Here is a 19351-nt window from a genome sequence, read left to right as displayed (position 1 = left end):
TCTCTCCAGGGGGGGAGGGAGGGAAGCAGGGGTGGCCTGGGAAATGGCCCTCCCCCCTCTTCCCTGCCTTTTACTGATAGATCAAGGTTTGAAGGCTGGCAATATTGTTGTGGTTGTCTAGCAACCCCCACAATGGCCACTGAGATCTCAGAAGGCATCCATTTCTCAAAAATACAGGCACTGCTTCAGTTATTTGGGAGGGGTTAACCCCCAATTTTTTTTTAAGCTTTTAGGTTTTTCGGCAAACTCAGGTCTTATCTCAGGTTTGTAGAAAGATCTTCCTTCCCTATTCAGGTCATGAATCTCTCGATTTAAGTATCCAGAGATGGGGCCATTGGGCATTAGATGTATTAGAAATTATTCCTCACAGCATTGTTATATATTACTCTCCATGGCTTTCACTCTCTCAAATCATACCTGGCAGGGCAATCCTGTGGTTCTGCTATTTTGGCATCTGCCAACGCTGGCATAATGCAACCTAATATAGTCATGGTCTCATACACTCTCAACAACAAGACAGTTCGGAATATATGCAAGAGGAGTGCTAATTCAGCAATACCAGTAGATGTTCCCACAAAGTGAACACGCAAAGCTTCCTTCTACTGACTCAGTCCCCTGGTCTGTCAAGGTCAGCATTGGCAGCAGCTTTGTGGGGTCTCAGGCGGAGATCTTTCACCTATTACCTAGTACTTTTTAAACTGGAGATGCCGGGGGTTGAACCTGGGACCTTCTGCGGGTGAAGCAGATGCTCTACCATTGGGTCATGGTCCCACCCTTTTACACTAACAGTGTTCATCCATTATCACATGAAGCTGCCTTATACTGAATCAGACCCTTGGTCCATCAAAGTCAGTATTGTCTACTCAGACTGGCAGCAGCTCTCCAGGGTCTCAGGCAGAGGTCTTTCACATCACCTACTTGCCTAGTCTGGAGTGGAGATGCTGGGGATTGAACCTGGGACCTTCTGCATGCCAAGCAGATGCTCTACCACTGAGCCACAGTCCGTCCCCCAGGAAAGGTAGGAAGTCAGAGGGCTGCCTGTTCATGCAAAACATCTCTGGGTTTGAAAGTAATTTGGCCGTTTCCACCATCACTTTACTCTCATGTGCATGCAGTTGCCTTATACATCATTGACAACCTGAGCTAGAGATGCCAGGGATTGAACCTGGGACCTCCTGCATGCAATGCAGATGCTCTGCCACTGAGCCACAGCCCCTCGTGACTGCATCAGGAAACATCCGTTGCACTGCTGCATGCCATGCAATCTTGAGAATCACAGGAAGCTTTTTAGAGCTGATGGTGGGCCACTCTACATGGGAACAACCTGGATTCCCCCTGGTCAATATTCCTGCTGATTTTGTTGCTGGCTTTGCGTGAAGTCCGCATTGCCCTGGGCGTATGGAAATCCTTGCCTCTGCAGCTGCTGGAAAGCTGGATGGTTGCCGGTGGAAAGACAAGAGGGACATGGGGACACTGATGAATATTGGTGGCTGCAGTCGACTGCTCCCCTGTGTTGACTTTCCGCTCTCTTTAATATTTCATGGTACAGTTCTAGGAACGGGGGCTTTGTTACACCATGCATTTTTATTGTGTTCTGCAAGACCTGAGTTTTGCAAATGTTATGAAAATGGGCCATAAACTAGTTGTTTCCCAATGCTTCCATATTCAGCAGCTGTTAAGAATCCAGATTTCCCCAGGGCAAAGCAATTTTTCAGACTGAGTGGTTATGTTTTCTCTGACTTTGGCTGTGTGGTCCTGAAAAGGACATCTTCAAGACTCTGCAGGCTAATGGCGATATCTGATCGCGGGACAGCAGAAAATTTACCGCCAAAGGGCTTCTTACCGTGGCGTAGATCATCCATGACAGTGTTGTGCTGTGTCACCAATTCCAGCAGCTGCAGAAGAGTGAGTCAGCAAAAGCAGGCTGGGTTGGGCTTCTGCCAGTTTGCTGAGAGGATCTGAAGGGACTCTGGAGTGAGCCAGACCACAATTCAAGCAGGGGATGAATGTCTTTTTCTTGATGCGGTCTCTATTGCTGCTTGGATCTGGCTCAATGGTCGAGCATCTGCTTGGCATGCAGAAGGTCCCAGGTTCAATCCCCAGCATCTCCAGTAAGGATCAGGTTGTAGTTGACATGAAAGATTTCAGCCTGACTCTGGAGAGCCACTGCCAGTCTTAGAAGACAATACTGACTATGATAGACTTGTGGTCTAACTCAGCATAAGGCAGCTTCCTGTGTTCATATGTGTGTTTTTGTTGATGATTAAAGGGCGCTTTTACAGATCCTGAATAATGCACTTTCAATCCACTTTCAATGCACTTTGCAGCTGAATTTTACTGTGTGAAACAGCAAAATCCACTTGCAAATGATTGTCAAAGTGCATTGAAAGTGGATAGAAAGTGCATTATGCAGGATCTGTGAAAGCGCCCTAAATGAAAGCAATTGACAGTGCAGCCCTAGACAGAATTATACCTTTCTATGTCCAGCATGGCATAGTGATTAAGAGCGGCGGGCTCTAATCTGGAGAACTGGGTTCGATCCCCCACTCCTCCACATGAAGCCTGCTGGGTGACCCTGGGCTAGTCACAGTTCTGTCAGAACTCTCTCAGGCAATGGCAAACCACCTCCGAACGTCTCTTGCCTTGAAAACCCTACGGGGTCGCCATCAGTCAGCTGTAACTTGAGGGCACTTCCCACCACCACAAAGTCAATGGGTTTAGAAGAGTACAGCTCTACTTGGAATTGCTCTTGTGAGCCTTTTGCTCACATGTGGAGAGCCAGCATGCTCCAGTGGGTAGAGTGTCAGACTAGGATCCAGAAGACACAGGTTCAGATCCCCAATCTGTCGTGGAAGCTTGTTGGGTGACCTTGGACCTGGACATTCTCTCAGAGAAACCTACCTCACGAGGTCATTATGCGGATAAAATGGAGAATGTTGTAGGCCAGTTTGGTTCCTCATTGTGGAGAAAGGTGGAATACAAATGAAGATAGGTAGGTAGGTAGGTAGGTAGATAGATAGATAGATAGATAGATAGATAGATAGATAGATAGATAGATAGATAGATAGATAGATAGATAGATAGATAGATAGATAGATAGATAGATGGGTGGGTGGATGGATGGATGGATGGATGGATGGATGGATGGATGGATGGATGGATGGATGGATGGAATATCACTTCATTGATGCTGACTGTCACAACTGGAGCGTGATTGTGGGGATTACTTGGTTTACACTACACTCTTGGTGTGGATGCAGATTGTTGAATTCTCCCATAGTGATCTGGTTTCTGAACATTTTGGAAGGGATGGACTTCGGTGGAACATGCATGATGAATTCCTTAGGGAGACTGTCGTGAGAGAGAAGACAGGCACGGCCCTCTCTCTCAGACACATTTCACTTTCGCCAGTCTGCAAGAAAAAGCCCTTGGTAGCTGAAACAGCATCCCATAATATGAGTGGAATTCATCATGCATATTCCACCCTAGCCAGAATGTTCAGAGACCAGAACATAATATTTTTTTTTTGCAAATCATCCATGGTGTTGATTATTAAGGCTCCGTCAGTACAACTGCAGCAATGAGTAGTCAGAAATGCTGGATGGAAAATTCTAGCAAGGAGAACACATAACAGAGGAAAACACGTTATTTTTTCTAGTTGTTTCAGCACCATATTCCTGAGTCACCAAAACTGGATGCCAAGTCATGCAGGCATGAGTTCTGTTTGCTGTTTGCTGAGTCACTGCTTGCTGAGTCGCTCTGTCCCCATGCTATCCTTTCCCCACCCTTCAATGCCCTGGGGAAATGGGCGTTTCAAAACAGCATAGAAGGCTGGACGGAGCACGGAGTCCCAGACACTTGGCAGTGCTAGAAAAATGGCCAGATCTGGCCGGTTGGATTCAAACCCAAAAGTCAGAGATCATTTCATTGGGATTATTTGCCCTTTGGAGGGTACCAAATGGACCGTTAAGGTCCACATGGACACCTGTTTTCAAAACATCACGAAACAGTAGACCTCTTTGCCTCTGTCCATAAGCCCCTTCTTGGCCAGGGCCTCTAGTTTTTGTCTCCTCAGCTGCATTACAGGACTATCAGGTTTAATGCTCAGAACTCATCTGTAACCTTAGAAAGATTTCAGGCAGGTAGCCACATGGGGGGAAGGAAGGCAGCATGGTGTAGCTTGATCTTGTCAGCTAAGCAGGGTCGGTGCAGGTTGAGTATCCCTTATCCAGACTGCTTGGGACCAGAAGTGGTCTGTGTTTCAGATCTTTCCGTATTTTGGAATATTTGCTTATACATAATGAGATATTCTGGGGATGGGACCCAAGTCTAAACACGAAATTCATTTATCGTGAAAATCTTGTTTCTTTCTAAGGTGCTACTGGACTCTAATCTAGTTTATCTCACTACAGATACTAATTTTTTTGCTTTTCTCAATGCTCAGCCTTTCTCCTTTGACCTAATCAAGCTGATTACATTTTGCATTGTACCTTTGCATCCTGACTACCTTCTTTGCAATACCCCTCCTACCTTCTGACCAGGATATAAAGACTCAGGGATCTCCATTCCTACCTGTATCTTATACCCTTGGAATCTAATGGGTCTCAAAGTAGTTAGTGGACTCAAATCTTGTTCTTCCAGAAAAATTATGGCTGGGGCCAGTGCATGGAACTCTCTGCCACTGCAGGGGCCCGGGTGTGCTGTTTCTTTTATCATTAGAAGTCCTCATGCCAGAACAAGCCCATCAAATGAGAACGATGCTTGGAAGCCTCAGGCCTTCTTCACCAGCTGTGGAGGGAAATGCCATAAGACTTCAAAACACACCTTGAGTGTTCCACTCACACATTATGAGCATAGTCTGTAGCTTGGCCCTCAGTGGACTGGGTGGTGAAGTAGTTAAGAGCGCTGGACTCTGATCTGGTATCAGATTTGATTCCCCACTCTGGGTATCAAGTAAGGGTATAAAGCTGCGGGGAACAGGACTTTTCGTGGTTCTCAGTGCCAGCCATTCTAACACTGGATGCATAGTGGGATTCTGGCACTGCGTCGCCATCTTCAGCAGCAGCTGTTCCCAGCTGCAGAGTTGCATGTTTTACGGAGGGGTTTAATCTTTGCAGCTTTTGTATTCTGGAGCTTTCAGAGTCACTGAGCTTCATCGTGTTCCCCTAAATTGGTTCTGTTATCTAGTTTCTGCTCTGGTTTTAGGCTCTAGCTTTCACACGTTGTCATGTCATGTGACATCGAGAGGCTCCTAAACTGGCCTGTTTTATTTATTATATTGTGGCCTGCGTCTTATTGAGGTGGCAAACATCAACTGTACTACTTCAGATTGCAGCTTGGAGCGATTCACATGAGGGAATGGCTGTCCTTATATACATACCCCTCACAAAGATTTCTACATGTAGAAAACTGATGCACTGTGGAGAAATCTAGCCTAGAACCTTTCCCCCGATGTCCTGGTTTTCTACATTTTTTTCCATGGAGGAGCATTCAGATGCAGATAGGGGCTCAAATGAAAGAACAGCCCAAACACAGGTTTACATTATAGATGGTCATATTCCCACCTTAACCTAGATGGCCCAGGCTAGCCTGATCTTGTCAGCTCTCGGAAGCTATGCAGGGTCATAGAATAGAATCATAGAATCATAGAGTTGGAAGGGATCACCAGGGTAATCTAGTCCAGCCCCCTGCACAATGCAGGAAAGTCACAACTATCTCCCCCCACACACACACACACAGTGATCCCTACTCCAAGCCCAGAACTTTTTGTCCACGTTTTGAGGGACCTGTTTTATTTCGAATTTGAAAATGCGAGTAAGACGTGGGAAAAGGCAGGGGAAGAGTGAGGCAACCTCTGACGGTCAGAAATGACTTGCATAATCCAAACAAAGATCCAAAGTCATTGGAGGGGTGACGGTGAGTGAAACAGCCATGCATCAAAGACCGAAATCAGATTTTACTGCGATCGTCCCTCTGTAAGTAGGCATCTGGACCTCAGAGTACGGTAGGATCCAGATAACGGCATGTGCAGTTCAACAGGTTCCCTCAGGCTCCAAAGAACTTCTCCTCCCTTTGCAGGCCTCCGAAACCTGCTCCAGAAAACTGCTGTTTCTACGTTCTTTGTTGCACTGGCTTCTGGAGAACCATAGTGGAATCATTGGTTCTCGTAGGTTATCTGGGCTGTGTAACCGTGGTCTTGGTATTTTCTTTCCTGACGTTTCGCCCGCAGCTGTGGCCGGCATCTTCAGAGGAGTAACACTGAAGGACAGTGTCTCTCAGTGTCAAGTCAGAGACACTGTCCTTCAGTGTTACTCCTCTTAGATGCTGGCCACAGCTGCTGGAGAAACGTCAGGAAAGAAAATACCAAGACCATGGTTACACAGCCCGGATAACCTACGAGAACCAATGAACTCTGACCGTGAAAGCCTTCGACAATACATAGTGGGATCAGCAGTGAGGGATGGTCTGGGATAAACAGGGCATTTTGCCCGCTGTTCACCCAGTCAGAATGGCTGGGTCAACCCTAGCTAGCTGCTCAGCCTGGGTAAACCACTCAGCCGCCTTTGGCAAAGATGACAACCCTTCACCCCCGCGGAGGGCCAACTGTGAGCCAAAACAAGCTCATTAAGGCTGAAATGACAGGCGGTTCCAGAAATTCTATGACATTCACTCAACATATTTTGCAACAACTTGTAAGGAGGAGAAATGTGGAGTTGGTTCTGTCAGTGGTGTTGGGTGTAGGGAGTGTTAGCCTTTCCCTGTGGGCTGTTGTTGCAGTCACACACACCGCATTTTCCCCATCAGGGAAGGAAAATGAAAAAAATAGTGATGGCATCATTACCCTTTGGAGATCAGAGGTTTCCGGGGGTGGCAGGCAGAACATCTCAAGGACCGCATGACAGCTTTCAGGAAATCAGCATGTCCTGGGTTTGCTTCAGATACGTTCTTGCCCCAGCTGAAAGGCATGGATTCTGCCCGGGCTAGCAAAGAGTCTTGTGTTACCAGGAAGACCAACAGATTTATTTTGACATGAGTTTTCATAAACTGGAATCCACTTCATCAAACACATGAAGTGCTACTCTATGAATCAGAACAGATTTGCATTACGGCATTGCCATTCTAAGAATACTTGATAAAATTGTCCACAGTTCACAATAGTGCATTAATTTAAAATACAAAAATACAAATCCGTCAAGTTAGATTTTACTTATCCCCCTAATTTAAAAGTAGACCCATCCTTGAGGAAACCTTTGAAAGGTGAACTTTAAAAGCTATTGCACAGAACCTAGCTGTGGCTAAGGTAACCTGTTCTTTTCCCCCCTCCAGAAGTGTCTGCAGTATTACTAATTCTATGGCTCTCTAGGACCCTTCAGCAAAGGGAGAATGTACTTGGTGCATGCCTCTTCATACCAAGGACATCTTAATAGCACATGAGCCACTGTTTCCATTTCTCCGATTTCACACGGGCAATGTCTGTCACTTATCGGGGTCCTTTTAAAGTGCCCCTCTACCATTGCTGAGGGGAGAGCTTGAAAGCGGGTCAGCGTGAAGGCTCTCCTAAGACTTGGACGGTCTAGCTGGTACAAATAAGGTGCTGGAGCCACTTTATACTTATTGTTTGATGAAATCCTATAACCCGGACATTTCCCCAGATCATCCTGTCGTTCAGTATCCCAAATTCTTTGTTTTATGAACCTTTTGGCTCGGCCATGGACCATTTTCTGCACAGCCTGTGCATCAATGCGTAGGCTATCCATTTTCCTATAAACCGCCTGAAGCGAGGAAGATCTAAAATTGTCCTGCAATATCGGGGGTGGGGGGAGTATGCCCTGTGGATTAATGCTACTCTATGTATGTATTTACACACGCAGTGTTAAAGAGGGAGGGAGGGTAAACAGCTGGATGAATAGGCCCTGAATTACACAAGGACAGGGTGTGACTTTTTACAGAAAATTCAGATTATACAGGATTGTGGGGGGAGGGAAGGTGGCATGGTATAGCCCAATCTCGTCAGGCAGAATAGAATCATAGAATCGTAGAGTTGGAAGGGACCACCAGGGTCATCTAGTCCAACCCCCTGCACAATGCAGGAATTTCACAACTACCTCCCCCCACACACCCCCAGTGACCCATACTTCATGCCCAGAAGATGCCCAAGGTACCCTCCCTCTCATGAACTGCCTAAGGTCATAGAATCAGCATTGCTGACAGATGGCCATCTAGCCTCTGCTTAAAAACCTCCAGGGAAGGAGAGTTTACTACCTCCCAAGGAAGCCTGTTCCACTGAGGGACTGCTCGAACTGTTAGAAAATTCTTTCTAATGTCTCGGAAGCTAAGCAGGGGTCAGTACTTGGAAGGGAGACTACAAGGAAGGCTCTGCAGAGGAAGGCAACAGCAACCCACCTCTGCATCTCACTTGCCTTAAAAGCCCCTTGCTGGGGTCTCCATCAGTCGGTTGTGACTTGACAGCACTTTACACACACATACCGGATTGGCACAGTAACCATTCATAGTAGCAGCAATTGGCGATAAGCGTTTGAACACATGAACACACGAAGCTGCCTTCTACTGAATCAGTCCCCTGGTCCATCGAAGTCAGTATTGTCTACTCAGACCGGCAGCGGCTCTCCAGGGTCTCAGGCAGAGGTCTTTCACATCACCTACTTGCCTTGACCCTTTAACTGGAGATGCCAGGGATTGAACCGGGGACCTTCTGTGTGCCAAGCAGATGCTCTACCATTGAGCCACAGTCTAGTTTTGCTCAGCTGATTAATAGCTATTGAAGGTGGAAATTGCCTATGCTTTAGTCACGCCTTGGAAAAAGCAATCAAATTTCTTTATGAATCTGTGGAGCTTCTCTTTAATATATTGAATTGAAGAATGGGATCTTTTAAGTCTATAGCAGAACTTCCTGTCAGATTCTTATCACACTGTGTCAGCGTCAAGTAGAAAATACACGTGAATACAGTTTGCAGAATCCTTAAAATATTAAAAGAATAATTCCATATTGCGAACAACAAATATGCAAAGCAGTTGATTTTTTTGTAACATCTTCATATACAGACATTTAAAATTGTTTTTTATAATTAAGAGAAAGTTAAATGTGACCCAACATTAAATGATCCAGAAATAAATGTTTTGGGACAACGGCAAAAATAGGATAGCAATTCTTAGTCACAGTTCTTTTTCTTTTTTTAAGCAAATAGATGGGACCTAGCAAGGTCAACTATGGGAAATCAGAATTATTTTATTTAACATATTGAAAGCTATTCTTGGGCTCCCTCTAGTGGTTCACAAATTCAAGCGCTACCGAGATAAGCCGCGATGGAAATGCTGTCAAGTCGCAGCCAATTTACAGTGACCTCATAGAGTTTTCAAGGCAAGAGATAATTTGCCATTGCCAGCCTCTGCAAAGCGACCCTAGACTTCCTTGGTGGTCTCCCATCCAACCCTGCTTAGCTTCTGAGATCTGATGAAATCGGGCTAGCATGGGCCATCCAGATCCGAACATGTGCATATAAAACTAGGTTTTTTTTGTTTTTTTGTCTACTTTTATGGAGTTGGGCTTTTTCCTTGGGTCGATATAGCACAGTTCATAAATAATATAATGCTGCTAAACAGATACTAAGGAAAACCAAAACCAGCACGGGGCTCAAGGTGCTCTATGAAAAATGCACTAAGACAAAATCATTTATTTTTATTTTTAACCACAATTATTATATTGTTATAAGCTTAATATATACAAAAATCAAAAATGTTTTTTTTAGAATTGCATCATAAATATGACTCACGTTGTAGTAACTAATTGTGTGGAGTTGCATGGCCAATCAGGTAAGTAACATGGTCTAATTAATAGAAAAAGGTGAGTAAAATGGTTTGATTTATAAAAAACAAGAGAGGTCAAATTCAGTATTTAGCTCAGTAGGGGCTAATGTTTTAAATAAAAATATGTATCACATTTCTTGTCTCAGAAGTATTTGTTGTATGTTACTGGTGCTGCGTGTGTTAAATTCACACTATCTTGTTTAAATTATGCGATACCACTGATTGTTTTCTGCATTGTGGTTGGGCAGAGCATTTATATTTCCATTATTGGTTTCATCTGCACTTTACAATTGTGACCTGTAATTACGTGGCATTTACTTTGTGAAATTATATTTTTAGGTCTACTGATGTTATAGACCTTTGGATTTTCGTATATATTAAGCTTATAACAATATAATAATTGCGGTAAAAAATTTAAAAAATTGATTTTGTCTTAGTGCATTTTTCATAGAGCACCTTGAGCCCCGTGCTGGTTTTGGTTTTCCTTACTTCCTAGTTACAGCATAGGTATTTCGTTGCTAAACAGATACTGGCTGTTGTGGTGCTGGGCCTTAGACAGTATCAGAGAAGGAAGCGGAACAAGATGTGGGAACCTTCTGTTCTCAGAGCTGGGGCCTGAGGCATTGCCAACGAGCATTTGGGTATTGGGATATTAGGTTAATATAGCAGAGTTTTGCCCAGTCATAGAAGTGTGGTATTGAGTGCAATAAATAAATCTCCCAAGAAGTATTTTGCAAAAAGTAAAACATTTATTGAAGTAGGTTCAATTCGCATCCAGAGAGGAAACCAACCCGATTCACCAGACTAGCCTCCGCCACTCATGTAGAGGAATGGGGAATCAAACCTGGTTCTCCAGATCACAGTCCACCACTCCAAGCCACTGCTCTTTATCACTACACCACACTGATGATGTAGCCCCACCCCCAATGTCCAGGTATGCTGAGTCACTCACTCCAACAGTGGGCAGATGGGTGAGCAGGCCGGAGAGAAAGCCCTCCTATTCCTGGAAAACAAAAATAATGACTATAGGAGAATTACACAACTTTAAGGTTGACAATGAGGAAATTGAAATTGTTCAAGACTTTCTATTCCTTGGCTCCACCATCAACCAAAAGGGAGACTGCAGCCAAGAAATCAGAAGGAGATTGAGACTGGGAAGGGCAGCCATGAAGGATCTAGAAAAGATTTTGAAGTGTAAGGATGTGTCACTGGCCACCAAGACTAGATTAATTCACGCCATTGTATTCCCTATTACTATGTATGGGTGTGAAAGCTGGACAGTGAAGAAAGCTGATAGGAAGAAAATAGATTCCTTTGAAATGTGGCATTGGAGGAGAGTGTTACGGATACCACGGACTTCCCAGAAAACAAATCAGTGGGTTATAGATCAAATCAAGCCTGAACTGACCGTAGAAGCTAAAATGACTAAACTGAGGCTATCGTATTTTGGTCATGTCATGAGACGACAAGAGTCACTGGAAAAGACAGTCATGCTAGGAAAAGTTGAGGGCAGCAGGAAAAGAGGAAGACCCAACAAGAGATGGATTGACTCAATAAAGGAAGCCACAGCCTTCAATTTGCCAGATCTGAGCAAGGCTGTCAAAGACAGGACATTTTGGAGGACTTTCATTCATAGGGTCACCATGAGTCGGAAGCGACTTGACGGCACTTAACACACACACACACACACACACACACACACACACACACACGTAGCATACAGGCAGACACATCCCCAACTGAGCATTACTTAGGAGCAGGCCAGTCTCTTTCAGTATGACTGCATCCGGCCAAGGGAAACCTGGGTGGAAAGAGTGACTCTGTAGTCTCAGGACACGCAAACCCAGAGAAGTTAATTCCTTGGGCTGCATTTGTGCATGGTTGGCTGTTGTGCTCTTGCAATCATTCACAACCGGAGTTTCCTTTTGGACAAGACAATTCAGTTGCAAATGACAGCTATAGCACAACAATAGCCCAGTATCCAATGATATGTGGAAGTAGGCCTGCGGAGCCTTCTGCTCTCACTTTCCAGGGAATGCTCTACCATAAGTGGCAGTGGGGCACAGATAGGGTAGCCAGCACAAGGAGACTTACATTGGGGGAGCCCTTTGCCAGTGGTGTTGCCAGTGACACTATGACATCACTTCCAGAATGAAGGAAATGTCATCCTCACATTGACAGTGACTCTGTAGTATTTGGCCAAGTTTTGACCGAATGCTAGAGCATTGCTGGCATTGTGATGATGTCACTTCCGGTCATGCAGGAAGTGATAATTGTCACACCAAGGTAGTGCCAGTTGCTCCTATTCTCATCATGTTTCTCCCACCGCCCAGCTGAGCAGCAGCAAGAATTGGCGGCAGGGGACAGAAGGCCTTCCACCGGCAGTGGGAACCTGCCGTCAGCGAAGACCAGGCCCATTCTTTTTATTAGTTGTGCAAAAGCTAACAAAGTATCATAGATCGCAAACAAGGGAAGCAGATTCGTTTCCTGTAGACCCTCACCATTCGCACAAGATCTGCTTCCAAGATTACTTTGAATAGTGAAATCAGTAACAACTGGGAGGTGCGGTTCTGGGAGCCAGCATGGTGTAGGGGTTAAGAGCGGTGGTTTGGAGTGGTGGACTGTGATCTGGAGAACCGGGTTCGATTCCCCACTCCTCCACATGAGCGGCGGAGACTGATCTGGTGAACTGGATTTGTTTCCCCACTCCTACACATGAAGCCAGCTGGGTGACCTTGGGCTAGTCACACTCTCCCAGCCCCACTTACCTCACAGGGTGTCTATTGTGGGGAGGGGAAGGGAAGATGATTGTAAGTCAGTTTGATTCTTCCTGAAGTGGTAGAGAAAGTCGGCATATAAAAACCAGCTCTTCTTCTTCTTCTTCTTCCACCAGTAACAAAAAACTAAATGTCTTGCAACATTTAGTGATTGTAGTGATGGCGTGATGGGAATTAGAATGGCCTGGAGACCACGTCATGTGATCAAATGGTAGATCAAAAATAAGTGGAACCATGACTCACAAGTCTGTGAATGGCAAGGCTCTATTGTGCATATTTATAGAACAGCTTTCCATAAAGTGTTCAAGGTGGCATACAAAAGTAAAAGCTGATAATAATCTGAAAAGAACACTCAAAGTGACTTTTAAAAGGGTGTAAAAATTCTAAAGCCTTCAAAGAAGGTAATTTTTCAAAGGCTCCCAGAAGGTTTGTAATGAGGATATTCCTCATAACTCCCAGGGGAGGGCGTTCCATGGTTAGGGGGCAGCCGCTTAGAATGTCCTAACATTGGGGTACAGGGGGTGACCCTGCCAAATCTAGGTCTTTGCTGGATTATTGTGAGAATATATCCAAGAAGAACTGCAGTGAAAGAATAAGGATGCCCAGTGCTTGTGATTCTTTTGAGGAATGGACATATGACTTTAAAAAACTTTTTTAAAAATGCTCACTCTAGCACTTTGTTGTCTTCACAGCCCTTTAAAATTACACTACAGTACACAACCCACCACAACCATGCACCAATGACCTACAATTCCCCACCCTAGACACTTCTGGAAACTACAGCCACAGTTCCTAGAGAGGAAAAGTCCTCCGTGTCTCCCGCCTACCTTCTACAGTATTTTTAGTATGTTGTTTGGTCCTAATTCGTACGCCTCGGTTTGCCAGTAGCACACATTAAAACCTCGTGGTCGAATTTAGAATTCTAGGCATTCTTCATCCAAAACAAATCCGCCCTGAAGTTTGGATGCCTTTTGGCTTATTAAGCAGGAGCGATTTGCGGGGCGATGTGAACAGCCCCGTTGATGAGCAAGAGATCGTTTTCATAATTTTCCAGTGCAACGATCAGGTTCGGATGTGGAATGAGTGCAATGTTTCCAAGAGTTGCCAGACCTTTGCTATCCATTAAACATGAGGCGAGCCTTTCGTATGAAAAAAATGAAGAAGTTGTTAGCCCCATTTTACGGAAAAAACAGTCCATGACTCATGTATTGTGAAAGATACCCCCGTCTCCCTTTGTCTGTACATCGTGTGCTTCCTTGGAAGAATGAGTGTTTTGGCTTTGAGTGCGCTTTGGTGCCTTCTGTGTCTTTCCAATCCCTTTAATCCCCGCTGGCTACGAGAACAGATGTTCAAGATCCACTCTGAGTTTCCATCGCCTTTTGCAGATGCGCCTGCTGTTTCAGTGCCAGAAGGACAAGCTGTCCATGGGACAGAGCAAGGACCATCCCGGTCCAATCCTAAATAGAGTTACACCCCGCTAAGCCCACTGACTTCAATGGATTTAGAAGAGTGTAAAGTCTGTTTGGGTCTCTCTTGTCCATCATTTAATCTGGCCTCCTTCTCTTCATCTTGATTATTTTGTATGTTGTTTTCTCACAAAAGATCCTCAATATGTTGTTTATCTGAAAGAGAACACAAATTTAGAGCCAAACATGGCACAATTATTTTTGAAGGGACAATTTGCACTCTTTCAGATTTATGCATAAATCAGATATATATATATATTTAGGTATGAAGGTGTGTGTGTGTGTGTGTGTGTGTGTGTAAAGTGCCGTCAAATCGCAGCCAACTTACAGTGATCCCTGATGGGGTTTTCAAGACAAGAAGCAAACAGAGGTGGTTGGCCATTGCCTGCCTCTGCGTAGCAATCCTGGATTTCCTCGGTGGTCTCCCATCCAAGTACTAACCATGGCTGACCCTGCTTAACTTGCAACATCTGACGAGGTCTTTATTTCTTTGGTCCACCTTTTCAGTCAGCACATTCCTGAAGCGGTTTGCATAGCTAATTCAGTTAAAATATTATAAAAGGACAGTGCATCCTATTGCATGACAATTTCTCCAACCCCCTACAAATCAAAAGCACACTCCCCTGGCTTTGTGAATCACAACAGGTACACTGCTAACATTGTGTAACATGTTGTCACCCCATCTAACCAGTTGCAGTTTCCCAGTGTAGCAACTAGGGCTGTGCATTTGGTAAAACCCGAACCGGAAAAAACAGGGGGGAAAGCCATTTTGGTGAATTTCAGGTTCTGGTTTACGCGATTGCAAAACCTGGGGGGAAAGCCAATGCCGAACTGGCCATTCCTGAAAAAGCCGGGTAATTTTCCGGCTTTTCGGGTTCTCCCAGCTTTGCAAAGCTGAGAGGGTGTTTTTTCAGGTAGTGCTTCCAAACTTGCAGGGTAGCTTGCAGGGACTCTCCTTGCAAGAACCCCCAAGTTTGGTAAAGATTGGGTTCAGGGGGTCCGACGTTATGGAGTCTGGAAGAGGTCACCCCCTCCCGCCTCTATTGACATGCATTGGAAGGTAAGAGTCAGTCAGATTCTCTGTTCCTTCGTGAGTCGGTTAATATTTTTCTATGGAGAGGGGAGGGGCGACCTCTCCAGAGCCCATAACTCTGCGCTCCCTGACCCAATCTTCACCAAACTTAGAGGTTCGTGCAAGGAGAGTCCCTGAAAGCTACCCTGAAAATTTGGGACCTCTACCCCCAAAAATGCCCCCACAGGAGCTTCACAAAAAATCCCCATTCATTTCTATTATGAGAACTTTTCAGTCTTCCCATTTTCACTACAAAGACACAATCCAACATAATTATTTAAATGTCAGTAAAAGATACTTTGAGGGAGCCCCATGGCACCAAGTGGTAAGCTGCAGTACTGCAGTCCCAGCTCTGCTCACGACCTGAGTTCGATCCCAACGGGAGTCAGGCGCAGTTAGCCGGCTCAAGGTTGCCTCAGCCTTCCATCCTTCCGAGGTCAGTAAAATAAGTACCCAGCTTGCTGGGGGAAAGTGTAGACGACTGAGGAAGGCAATGGCAAACCACCCCCTAAACATAAGAAGAGTTGGTTTTTATATGCCCAATTTCTCTACCACGTAAGGAAGAATCAAACCGGCTTACAATCACCTTCCCTTCCCCTCCCCACAACAGACACCCTGTGAGGTAGGTGAGAGAGTTCTGAGAGAATTGTGACTAGCCCAAGGTCACCCAGCTGGCTTCATGTGTGGGAGTGGGGAAACCAACCCGGTTAACCAGATTAGTGTCTGCTGCTCATGTGGAGGAGTGGGGAATCAAACCCGGTTCTCCAGATCAGAGTCCACCACTCTTAATCACAGCACCATAGCCTGCCTAGTAAAGATCATGATGTGATATCACCCCATGGGTCAGCAATGACCTGGTGTTTGCACAGGGGACTACCTTTACCTTTTCAAAATATACTTTGAGGATCAAATTTCCTGACTCCTTGACACTTTATTCCCTTCCATCGGGGCACTTCTGATCGCTTCATTCAAGGCAGTATGCTTATGTGGATAAGGGATATCATTCTTGTGTTTTGCTAAATGTGACTTTTTCCACATTTCACAGGGTGAAAGAGGTTTACCAGGTTTACAAGGTTTGGTTGGGTTCCCTGGAGTACAAGGACCAGAAGGACCTCCAGGGGCTTCAGGACTGAAGGTAAGATTCAGTACCACCTAACTAGACATCATAGCAGATGCTTTGGCCATGGGTCTTCCTCAGCTCCTACAATGTTAGTAAGGGTCAGCCTTGCCTTCAGCAATCCTGGAGGGACAATATAGGAAGTTATCAAGATCGGAGTGGGGATGCCCTTGCAGGTCAGGTGAAATGGAAAGTACAAGTCATGTTCTATTTAGGTGTAGCTATTATGAGGGAATCCGTCAGAAGCTAATTCTTCCTGTCATCAACACAATGGAATCCAGTCTGGAGGAAGAGAAAATGAAACTCCTCTTATGGGAGGGAGACTCTCAGTGTTATTTACAGGTAGCCAAATATTGTTCTGCAGCAATTAAAATCTGCTCAGAAAAGGTTATTAGTGTTATTAAGGTTAATTTTAATTGATATAATTTTATCTGTATTTTTTACAAAGAGATTATTTATCATGTAATGTGTTTTATTGACCAGCTTTGTATCTTTTCTGGCTAATGCCGTAATAATAAACTAACACACATACAATGTTAGTAGCAGCCAGTGGCTGATTGGGGGAGCCGCATTTTCAGGCGGGTGATCGGATCAGGGAGCTGCTGGGGTCCTGTCGATCTGCGTGCTCCTTCTTCAGTGAAAAGAATTAACCTGGAGGGGTTTAACTTGAAGCCGGCAGTGCTAAAGTGGAAGACCCTTTCTCACCCCACCTTTCCTTCTTGCAGGGTGACGCAGGAGAACCGGGGCTGCCAGGGACGAAAGGAACCAGAGTGAGTTTGCCTGGATTTATCTTGAACTGTGTGGGAGGAGAGTTTGAAAGCTCTCGAACTTTTAATTTAGATCAGAACATCAGAAGAGCCCTGCTGGATCAGACCCCTGGTCCATCTACTCCAGAATCCTGTTTAACACAGCGGCTAGCCAGCTACCCTGGAGGGCCAACAAACGGGGCATCTTATTCAAGCTTCGCTGAGCCACTGAAGAGAGTCTCCGAAGCCACCCGACGCAATGATTTGGGGGTGGCAACGAAACAACTGCTCCCACTTCAAGTCTTATTGGGCTCATCTGTGTCAGCTGAGCTGTCTCCTATCAATAAGAAAGTTGCTCCAAATCATCTGCTAAAATCCCGATCCAGACATTTCTTTTTTTAAAAAAATATTTTTTATTAAAATTTCCAAAAAAGAAAACACATAACAAACTCAGTCATTCCCATACACACAGTATGATCCGTCTTCCAGGGGATTTATTTTAAACTTATATTTCATATCATACTAAAAATGTATTTAATTAATGATCTTTTCTAAATCCTTTACCAGTTATTTCCACTGCCCTACAAGCTATCTATTGATACGATACTTATTATAATTCATATCTCCTATTTATAAAAGTAATATTATCCATTTTTACCATTTCTTTTAGTCTATACTTTACTTTTAGTCTCCTTCTACCGCTCCAAACTAGACTATTTCATATATGCATTGAATCTACTGCCTTTATATTACTATTCTGTTAAGCACTGATATACCTCCAGCCCAATCCAGACATTTCAAGGGGAGGAGGGCAGGATGTAAATGGTAATGGGGCACTTGGGAGGGCTTTATTGTTGGTAACGCCCGCACTACACCCCAGAGGTGATAAGGAGGTGGTATCAGGAACTCTTAGATACTGGCCATGCATCCTAGTTCAGAGCTGGGATGCTCAAAATACCCCCCCCCCCGTTTGTTTATGTTTTTGACCAGTTAATCCATTCGTGATATTTTGTGGAATTCTAAACCTTCATAGAGATGTATTAACAGCAAGGTCTTTTCTTGGTTGTGTTATTCACAAATGCCCCATTGAAACTTCTCATCCTTCTCATTTTTAATTCTCTTCCTGTTTTCTCTAATTTTAGGGGCCACCTGGTCCGGCGGGCTATCCGGGAAACCCTGGCCTTCCTGTACGTACTACATTGATCCAGAATTGAAACATCATCATCAAGGTTTTGGCAGTGATGTCCGCCAGTGATTAATGTGGTGCCTGTTCTTTTTCTTTTTCCATCCTCTCTCCTAATTTAGGGAATCCCTGGAGGAGACGGACCACCTGGTTCTCCTGGTATCCCAGGATGCAACGGGACAAAGGTAAACACTTCAAACAACCATTTTGGTGGTGCTAATGCTTCAGTTACATGACTGCGTTCAAAAGCGAAGTCACTTTTCTTTATTACGTCAGGGTGAAAGAGGTCCTTTGGGTCCCTCCGGTTTACCTGGACTACCTGGAAAACTAGTAAGCATTTATTTTTTTACATTTAAAGCAAAATTGGCTCAAGAGTTAAAATCAAGTTAAGCAACTGTCTTGATGGAAAATTTGCCCTTTTACTGTGCCTTAAAATGTACACTTAAAAAAACAGTGGTTAATATCTGCATTTTTTTCAGAAAATCTATCATTTCTTTTCTAGGGACCTCCAGGAATTCCAGGAATAAAGGTACTTTTACAATTTTAGAAAGCTTTACTCTTTGCAGTAGATTAACATGCAAATGATGGTAAAATCAACACAATCCTTACTCAGATCCTGACCATTCAAAACTAATTGCTGCCAGTCGTTCCATGCAGTGTGGACTACAGAACAGAATGACTCATGACATGCATTTTGCTGCCTTTATATAGAAAATATAGAGGAACTTAGAGATGATTCACATGTTAGGCAGCAGACCAAGGATGCAGGTATCAGCAGCCGTAAACCCCTGAAGATGAAATGCACGCTGCTGTGTTTCGAAATCCGTGGGTCACCTTGACATTCTGTGAGTTTACTGAGGCAAATGCTGCTGGACCATCATGGGTGAACATGAGTGAATGCTAAAGGGCAACAGTGGCTTGGAAGGGAGACAGTGGGCAGTAAATGTGGGAGTTTTCCAAGAACTGAGCAAGGACTTTCAGGGGCATCTCACTTGCTCCTGTATCCTCTCCCTCACTATTTCCTCTTTCTCTTCCCTGGGACCCCCCCAAAGCCTCTCCCCTTTGCCATCTTCATTCTCTTCTTCTCACCCACTAGCAAACCTACCTTTATCTGCTCCCCAATCTTCAGCTTTTCCTCCTTCCCTCCCCCTGGCAACGTCTCACT

At 44.7% G+C, this 19351-nt stretch overlaps 1 protein-coding gene across 1 annotated transcript in view; it reads left to right on the top strand.

Annotated features, from left to right (window-relative positions):
- Nucleotides 1-19351, top strand: part of COL4A1 (collagen type IV alpha 1 chain) — a gene marked incomplete at its 5' end in the record, with an annotated part of 385843 nt that overhangs the window by 294721 nt on the left and 71771 nt on the right. The window contains 6 exons of the mRNA XM_056856619.1: nt 16186-16275; nt 16983-17027; nt 18146-18190; nt 18309-18371; nt 18463-18516; nt 18689-18715. Coding sequence (XP_056712597.1) covers nt 16186-16275; nt 16983-17027; nt 18146-18190; nt 18309-18371; nt 18463-18516; nt 18689-18715 — 324 coding nt within the window. The remainder of the gene's footprint in view (nt 1-16185; nt 16276-16982; nt 17028-18145; nt 18191-18308; nt 18372-18462; nt 18517-18688; nt 18716-19351) is intronic.

This window comes from Euleptes europaea, chromosome 10 (assembly GCF_029931775.1).
Source record: "Euleptes europaea isolate rEulEur1 chromosome 10, rEulEur1.hap1, whole genome shotgun sequence".
Classification (NCBI taxonomy): domain Eukaryota; kingdom Metazoa; phylum Chordata; class Lepidosauria; order Squamata; family Sphaerodactylidae; genus Euleptes; species Euleptes europaea.
Note: the sequence above shows the minus strand (reverse complement) of the source record. Positions and strands in the feature narration are given on the sequence as shown.